The following is an 8,350-nucleotide window of genomic DNA, read 5'->3' as shown; positions in this document are numbered from 1 at the left end:
ATCCTCTGTGTTTTGAATCTGAATACCCTGTAAAGTATTTTCCATCCTGATTTTATAGAGATGATTTTTACCTTTCTTTTTATATAGATAAAATCCTTCTTTTAAGAACCTGATTGATTTTTCCATTGTTCCAAGATCCAGGGGTTTGGATCTTTGATGATTTTGTAACCAATTGGTTAGGATATTATTCTCAAGCCTCCCCAGGAAAGGGGGTGTAGGGATTGGGGGGATATTTTGAGGGAAGACGTCTCCAAGTGGGCTCTTCCCCCGTTCTTTGTTTAACACGCTTGGTGGTGGCAGCGTACTGTTCAAGGACAAGGCAATGTTTGTACTTAGGGAAAGTTTTGAACCTAAGCTGGTAAGAATAAGCTTAGGGGGTCTTCCATGCGGGTCCCCACATCTGTACCCTAGAGTTCAGAGTGGGGAAGGAACCCTGACAGGAGGGAAGGGGAATATGGGCCTGAGTCTCTTGCCAAGACTCCTGTGCGTGAGACCCTCACTCACACAGCCAGCTCTGCCCTGTTTCCATGTGGAGTGAGCTCAGCAGGTGTGCGGCGTGCAGAGCCACCAACAGTAGTGATGGGAGCGGGGGCTGCCTGAATGGCTTCTCTTGCAGCTCCTGCATTAATGATGTCTCTGGTATGACTCAGTCAGAAGCACCTGGCTGAGGGCGTGGGGGAAGGGTGGGTGTCCGTGCCCCTTGAATAGCCCCGTCCACAGCTGGTGCCGCCCCCATGGATCACAGAGCACCCACAGCGCTCAGGAAGGGCCAGGACTGCGACTGCAGAACAGCCCTGCAGCTTTCTTCATGACCCAAGGATGTTTAACCAGAGATGAGACAGTGACAGGCCAGGTGTAATGGGAAACAAAATCCACATCCCTTCTCTTTATTGAGAGTATTGACAGGATTTCTGAGGTAGGATCAGCTACCGATATGGCTCTTTATGGGCCAATATCCCATCGGTCCCCTGGCTCTTCACAAACACAGTCACTCTGCAAATGCTGCTGCCTGCCCTGGTGTCCTTCCCCCAGTGCCCTGTCCTCTCTGACCAGTGGGTGGAGACAACCGCTATACCATTGCTTCAGGCCTTAGACCCCATCTGACCCTGACTGTGCAGAGTGGAGATCAGTAGCTCATGTCATCACAGATATAAGGGTCCAGGATGGAATAAGTCGCTGTGTCCTGTGTTTCTTGTATCCTATGCCACCAGCGCTGGGGACGGGTCATAAACTGACCTTTCACTTCACGAACACCCTAATTATCCTCGAACGAAGGTATTTGCTTTTCACGCTGTACACAATTGGGTTAATCAGAGGAGGGACCAGGAGGTTGATGTAGCCCAGGACAATCTGAAACAAGGGAGAAGAGCCCTTCCCAAATCTGTGTATCAAAGTCAGGCTGAACTCTGGTGTGTAGAAAAGCAGGACGGCACAGAAGTGGGAGACACAGGTGTTCAGAGCCCTAAGGAACTCCTTTTGGGACGCGATGCTCAGCACTGTTTTGAGGATCATCACATATGAGAGAAAGATGAGCAGCGAGTCGAACCCCACTGTTAAGACTGTAATAAACAAGCCATAGATATTGTTGACTCTGATATCTGAACAAGACATCTTCATTACCTCCTGGTGCATACAGTAAGAATGGGAGAGGACATTCACTCGACAATACCGGAACCGTTTCAGGAGAAGGGGGAGTGGGAGCATCAGAGCCACCCCTCTTAGAACACACACCAGTCCCATCTTGGCTATTCTCGGGAGGGTTAAGATGGAGGTATATCTCAGTGGGTCCCGGATTGCGATGAATCGGTCAAAGGCCATCAACAAGAGCACGGAGGATTCAGTGCAGTGAAGTGACTGGATAAAGAACAGCTGGGTAAAGCAGGCATCGAGGCTGATCTCCCTAGAGTTAAACAAGTATATGCCCAATATAGTGGGTATGGTGGCTATTGATAAGCCAAGGTCTGTGACACCCAACATGGAAAGGAACATGTACATTGGCTCATGGAGGCTTAGATCAGTTTTTATAACGAACAGAATGACTGAGTTTCCTAATATTGAAATGACATACATTAAGCACAACGGGAGAGAGATCCAGAGATTTTGGACATCTTCCTGCCCAGGTATCCCAGTGAGAAGGAACACTTTAGATTCGAATTTGGTGTCATTGACAGCTGACATTATGTACTGGGCAGATCCAAGGAGTTTTGAACTTTCCTTCCTGAAAGGAAAAAGAACAGCCAACTAGATGATATTTAATGAGAGATCTTTCCACTCTCTGTACAATTCTAGAGACTCCTAGAAGCTAAAGAAAAATCAGCAAAAACAAAGTCTGGGATTTACACGACCGATACCAAGATAGACATTCCCAGACTGGATGAGACCTGTAGTCCATCTAGCCCAGTATCCACTGGCCAGTTCCAAATGCTTCAGAGGAAGGTGGAAGGAGTTCTGCAACAGGCAGGTATGAGATAACCTGCTCCCAAAGTTTCCCCCTGACACCCACTAGTTAGAGATATTTTGTGGTGTAAATCAGGAAGGTTTAGAGCCGTTCCAACAGTTTTTAAAACAGTCCTCACTAGCATAACTGGATTTTCTGGTTACCCATATAAACATCCAGTCCCACTTTGAATACTGCTGAGCTCTTTTCCCATTGATAGCCTGTGCCTGGGATTTCCGCAGCCTACTTGAGCGCTGTGTGATTTTACAATTGTGACCTTCCCACAGACAGCCTTTCTGGACCTCCACTTCTGAGTGTGGCCCATTATATAAAGTGGATGGTGAAAACAGTCATTATATTTATCTGTGTTACATTGAAGATATTTATAAACCTGGTTCATTGCCTCATTATAATATTTTTTCTCCACTCCTAAGAGTCCAAATTATGCCACTGCCTTTCTGCAGCACATGGGATAAATTTCCTGGGCCACATTCTGTATTCACTAATATTGACTTCAGCTGGGTCACTCCAGATTTACATGTGTACATTCAATCAGAACCAGGCTCTATTCACTTTCCATTATAAATCCTCCCGGTGAGGCACTCTGACCCCCAAGAATCCCTCCAGGAGCAGCTGAAGTGCTTTGCCTGGCCAATGTTGACTGAATACAGAAAGTTTGATCATCCTACAGGCTTCTCTTCATCCTCACAGGAACTGCTCCATCTCCCAGTGCAAGGGTCTGTAGCTATCTGCAAAGATACAAGCTGACAAGAAGAGTTATTTCATCTGGGCGGGGGAGGGGTTGGCGTCACAAATGTGTGAATAGTGCAAACAGTAGGTTTGCACGAATACCCTCTTCAGTGTGCAAGTTACTTCTGCCATGCTCATGTAACAGCTAGTGGTGAAAATTACATACAACCCCTATTACACTCCCCTTTCCTGCACCTCTGCTCTGCTCTTTCCTGAAACACAGACCAGCAGTCTTTTTCTCAAGACTTTTTGCAAAGTCTTGCACAGGTATTGCACAGGTATTGTGTTCATGACCCTGATTAGAAAGAGCTTCTTGTTAGTTACTGGGAGACAGTATCATACAACTATTCCACACCTTTATTAATGATCTGGGTGATGGGATGGATTGCACCCTCAGCAAGGTCACAGATGACACTAAACTGGGGGGAGCGGTAAATACACTGGAGGGTAGGGATAGGGTCCAGAGTGACCTAGACAATTTGGACGATTGGGCCAAAAGAACTCTGATGAGGTTCAACAGGGACTGGCTCAGCTGTAGTTCTGCAGAAAAGGACCTGGGGATTACAGTGGATGAAAAGCTGGAGATGAGTCAGCAGTGTGCCCTTGTTGCCAAGAAGGCCAACGTCATATTGGGCTGCATTAGTAGGAGCACTGCCAGCAGATCAAAGTAAATGATTATTCCCCTTTATCCAGCACTGGTGAGGCCACACCTGGAGTATTGTGTCCAGTTTTGGGGCCCCCACTACAGAAAGAGTCCAGTGGACGGCAACGAATATTATCCGGGGGCTGGGGCACATGACTTACGAGGACAGGCTGAGGAAACTGGACTTGTTTAGTCTGCAGAAGAGAAGAGTGAGGGGGGATTTGATAGCAGCCTTCAACAACTATCTGAAGGGGGGTTCCAAAGAGGATGGAGCTCGGCTGTTCTCAGTGGTGGCAGATGACAGAATGAGAAGCAATGGTCTCAAGTTGCAGTGGGGGAGGTCTAGGTTGGATCTTAGGAAACACTATTTCACTAGGAGGGTGGTGAAGCACTGGAATGGGTTACCTAGGGAAGTGGTGGAATCTACATCCTTAGAGGTTTGTAAGGCCCGGCTTAACTAAGCCCTGGCTGGGATGATTTAGTTGGGGATTGGTCCTGCTTTGAGCAGCGGGTTGGACTAGATGACCTTCTGAGGTCTCTTCCACCCTAATCTTCTACGATTCTGTGATTCACTGAACAAGGAGTTCATTGCATAAAACCTTTTCAAATAGTATGTGGGGTATTTCAGGGGAGCCTAGCTGTTTAAAAATAGCCAGAGCTTCGCGAACCAGCTGAGTGGCGGCGAACCAGCTGAGCAGCGGGGGACAGCAGAGCAGCACACAGCAGGAGTTTGCCTGGGAGTTCGCCTGGAGTGAGCCCAGTGAGGCTTACGTCTTGCAAACTGCTCTGAGGAAGCTCATAGTAGGAAGGTGGTATGGAAGGGAGGGGTTCAGCTATTGTGACCTGCACTGGATGTGCCATGTTTGTCTTTCTTCCACAGGACTGAAGCGACTTTGTGTGTACAAAGTGCAAGCTGGTCTCCATACTGGAAGAGAAGATTGAAGGTCTGGAGCAACAGATAACGACCCTGCGTTGCATACGAGAAACGGAGGATTTTCTGGACAAAAGTCAGGATATGCTTCTATGGGCACAAAGATCTAAAGATTTAGAGCAGGTTGCACAGCAGAGCCAAGAGGCCAGTGAGGAAGCGTGGCAACATGTGACCTCCAGAAGAAGAAGGGGGAATGTCCGGGTTCCAGCAACGCAGACACAGGTAACTAACCGCTTTCATGTTCTCTCCACAGGTACCGTTGCGGAGAGTGGACCAGATGATATGTCTGGGGGGAGAAAGCAGAAGGAGACTCCGCTGGTTGGAAGGCATGAGATGCGCTGTCCTGAGAGGGGGGGTTCCACGACCACCACTCCCAAGAGAAGGAGGCGGGTGGTGGTGGTCAGGGACTCTCTACTCCGGGGGACTGAGTCATCTATCTGCCGCCCTGACCGGGAAAACCGAGAAGTCTGCTGCTTGCCGGGGGCTAAGATTCACGATGTGACGGAGAGACTGCCGAGACTCATCACGCCCTCGGATCGCTACCCCTTCCTGCTTCTCCACGTGGGCACCAATGATACTGCCAAGAATGACCTTGAGCGGATCACTGCGGACTATGTGGCTCTGGGAAGCAGGATAAAGGAGTTTGAGACGCAGGTGGTGTTCTCGTCCATCCTCCCCGTGGAAGGAAAAGGCCTGGGTAGGGACCGTCGAATAGTGGAACTCAACGAATGGCTACGCAGGTGGTGTCGGAGAGAAGGTTTTGGATTCTTTGACCATGGGATGGTGTTCCATGAAGGAGGAGTGCTGGGCAGAGACGGGCTTCACCTTACGAAGAGAGGGAAGAGCATCTTTGCGAGCAGACTGGCTAACCTGGTGAGGAGGTCTTTAAACTAGGTTCACCGGGGGAAGGAGACCAAAGCCCTGAGGTAAGTGGGAAAGCGGGATACTGGGAGGAAGCACAGGCAGGAACGTCTGTGAGGGGAGGGCTCCTGCCTCATACTGAATGAGGGGCGATCAGCAGGTTATCTCAAGTGCTTATATACGAATGCACAAAGCCTTGGAAACAAGCAGGGAGAACTGGAGGTCCTGGTGATGTCAAGGAATTATGACGTGATTGGAATAACAGAGACTTGGTGGGATAACTCACATGACTGGAGTACTGTCATGGATGGTTATAAACTGTTCAGGAAGGACAGGCAGGGCAGAAAAGGTGGGGGAGTAGCACTGTATGTAAGGGAGCAGTATGACTGCTCAGAGCTCCAGTACGATACTGCAGAAAAACCTGAATGTCTCTGGATTAAGTTTAGAAGTGTGAGTAACAGGAGTGATGTAGTGGTGGGAGTCTGCTATAGACACCGGACCAGGGGGGTGAGGTGGATGAGGCTTTCTTCCGGCAGCTCGCGGAAGCTACTAGATCGCATGCCCTGGTTCTCATGGGTGACTTTCGAGACACCACTGACTTCCTGAGGAAACTTCAATCCATCGGTGATCTTCCTGATAACACCATCCTGGCCACTATGGATGTAGAAGCCCTCTACACCAACATTCCACACAAAGATGGACTACAAGCCGTCAAGAACACTATCCCCGATAATGTCATGGGTAACCTGGTAGCTGAACTTTGTGACTTTGTCCTTACCCATAACTACTTCACATTTGGGGACAATGTATACCTTCAGATCAGCGGCACTGCTATGGGTACCCGCATGGCCCCACAGTATGACAACATTTTTATGGCTGATTTAGAACAACGCTTCCTCAGCTCTCGTCCCCTAAAGCCCCTACTCTACTTGCACTATATTGATGACATCTTCATCATCTGGATCCATGGAAAAGAAGCCCTTGAGGAATTCCACCATGATTTCAACAATTTCCATCCCACCGCCAACCTCAGCCTGGTCCAGTCCACACAAGAGATCCACTTCCTGGACACCACAGTGCTAATAAACAATGGTCACATAAACACCACCCTATACCGGAAACCTACTGACCGCTATTCCTACCTGCATGCCTCCAGCTTTCACCCTGACCACACCACACGATCCATCGTCTACAGCCAAGCTCTGCTATACAACTGCATTTGCTCCAACCCCTCAGACAGAGACAAACACCTACAAGATCTCTATCAAGCTTTCTTACAACTACAATACCCACCTGCAGAAGTAAAGAAACAGATTGATAGAGCCAGAAGAGTTCCCAGAAGTTACCTACTACAGGACAGGCCTAACAAAGAAAATAACAGAACGCCACTAGCCGTCACCTTCAGCCCCCAACTAAAACCCCTCCAACGCATTATTAAGGATCTACAACCTATCCTAAAGGATGACCCAACACTCTCACAAATCTTGGGAGACAGGCCAGTCCTTGCCTACAGACAGCCCCGCAACCTGAAGCAAATACTCACCAACAACCACATACCACACAACAGAACCACTAACCCAGGAACTTATCCTTGCAACAAAGCCCGTTGCCAATTGTGCCCACATATCTATTCAGGGGACACCATCACAGGGCCTAATAACATCAGCCACACTATCAGAGGCTCGTTCACCTGCACATCCACCAATGTGATATATGCCATCATGTGCCAGCAATGCCCCTCTGCCATGTACATTGGTCAAACTGGACAGTCTCTACGTAAAAGAATAAATGGACACAAATCAGATGTCAAGAATTATAACATTCATAAACCAGTCGGAGAACACTTCAATCTCTCTGGTCACGCAATCACAGACATGAAGGTCGCTATCTTAAAACAAAAAAACTTCAAATCCAGACTCCAGCGAGAGACTGCTGAATTGGAATTCATTTGCAAATTGGATACTATTAATTTAGGCTTAAATAGAGACTGGGAGTGGCTAAGTCATTATGCAAGGTAGCCTGTTTCCTCTTGTTTTTTTCCTACCCCCTCCCCCAGATGTTTTGCTTTAATTTGGATTTAAACTTGAAGAGTGGTCAGTTTGGATGAGCTATTACCAGCAGGAGAGTGAGTTTGTGTGTGTATGGGGGTGGGGGGGGGGATGTGAGAAAACCTGGATTTGTGCAGGAAATAGCCCAACTTGATTGTCATGCACATTGTGTAAAGAGTTGTCACTTTGGATGGGCTATCACCAGCAGGAGAGTGAATTTGTGTGGGGGGGTGGAGGGTGAGAAAACCTGGATTTGTGCTGGAAATGGCCCACCTGATGATCACTTTAGATAAGCTATTACCAGCAGGAAAGTGGGGTGGGAGGAGGTATTGTTCATATTCTCTGTGTATATATAAGCCTGCTGCAGTTTCCACGATATGCATCTGAGGAAGTGAGCTGTAGCTCACGAAAGCTTATGCTCTAATAAATTGGTTAGTCTCTAAGGTGCCACAAGTACTCCTTTTCTTTTTGCGAATACAGACTAACACGGCTGTTACTCTGAAACCTTTAATTTTCCTGATATCTGCTGGGAGAGCAGTACAGCGGTGCATAGACAATCCAGGAAGTTTTTGTAAAGCGTAGGGGACAATTTCCTGGTGCAAGTGCTAGAGGAGCCAACTGGGGGGGAGCTTTTCTTGACCTGCTGCTCACAAACCGGGAAGAATTAGTAGGGGAAGCAA

The 8,350-nt window shown here is 48.1% G+C and overlaps 1 protein-coding gene across 1 annotated transcript; it reads right to left on the bottom strand.

Annotated features, from left to right (window-relative positions):
* Positions 1 to 1,239: 1,239 nt before the first annotated feature.
* Positions 1,240 to 2,178, bottom strand: LOC140917030 (olfactory receptor 51G2). The gene has a single exon (XM_073359030.1). The coding sequence runs from the start codon at positions 2,176 to 2,178 to the stop codon at positions 1,240 to 1,242; it is 939 nt and encodes a 312-aa protein (XP_073215131.1).
* Between the last annotated feature and the right edge of the window lie 6,172 nt (positions 2,179 to 8,350).

Source organism: Lepidochelys kempii, chromosome 1 (assembly GCF_965140285.1).
Source record: "Lepidochelys kempii isolate rLepKem1 chromosome 1, rLepKem1.hap1, whole genome shotgun sequence".
In the NCBI taxonomy this organism is placed as follows: Eukaryota; Metazoa; Chordata; order Testudines; family Cheloniidae; genus Lepidochelys; species Lepidochelys kempii.
This window is presented reverse-complemented; position numbering and strand designations above follow the sequence as displayed.

Excerpts from the sequence above, each read along its gene's own strand:
- LOC140917030 (XM_073359030.1), bottom strand. The coding sequence starts at position 2,178 with ATGTCAGCTGTCAATGACACCAAATTCGAATCTAAAGTGTTCCTTCTC.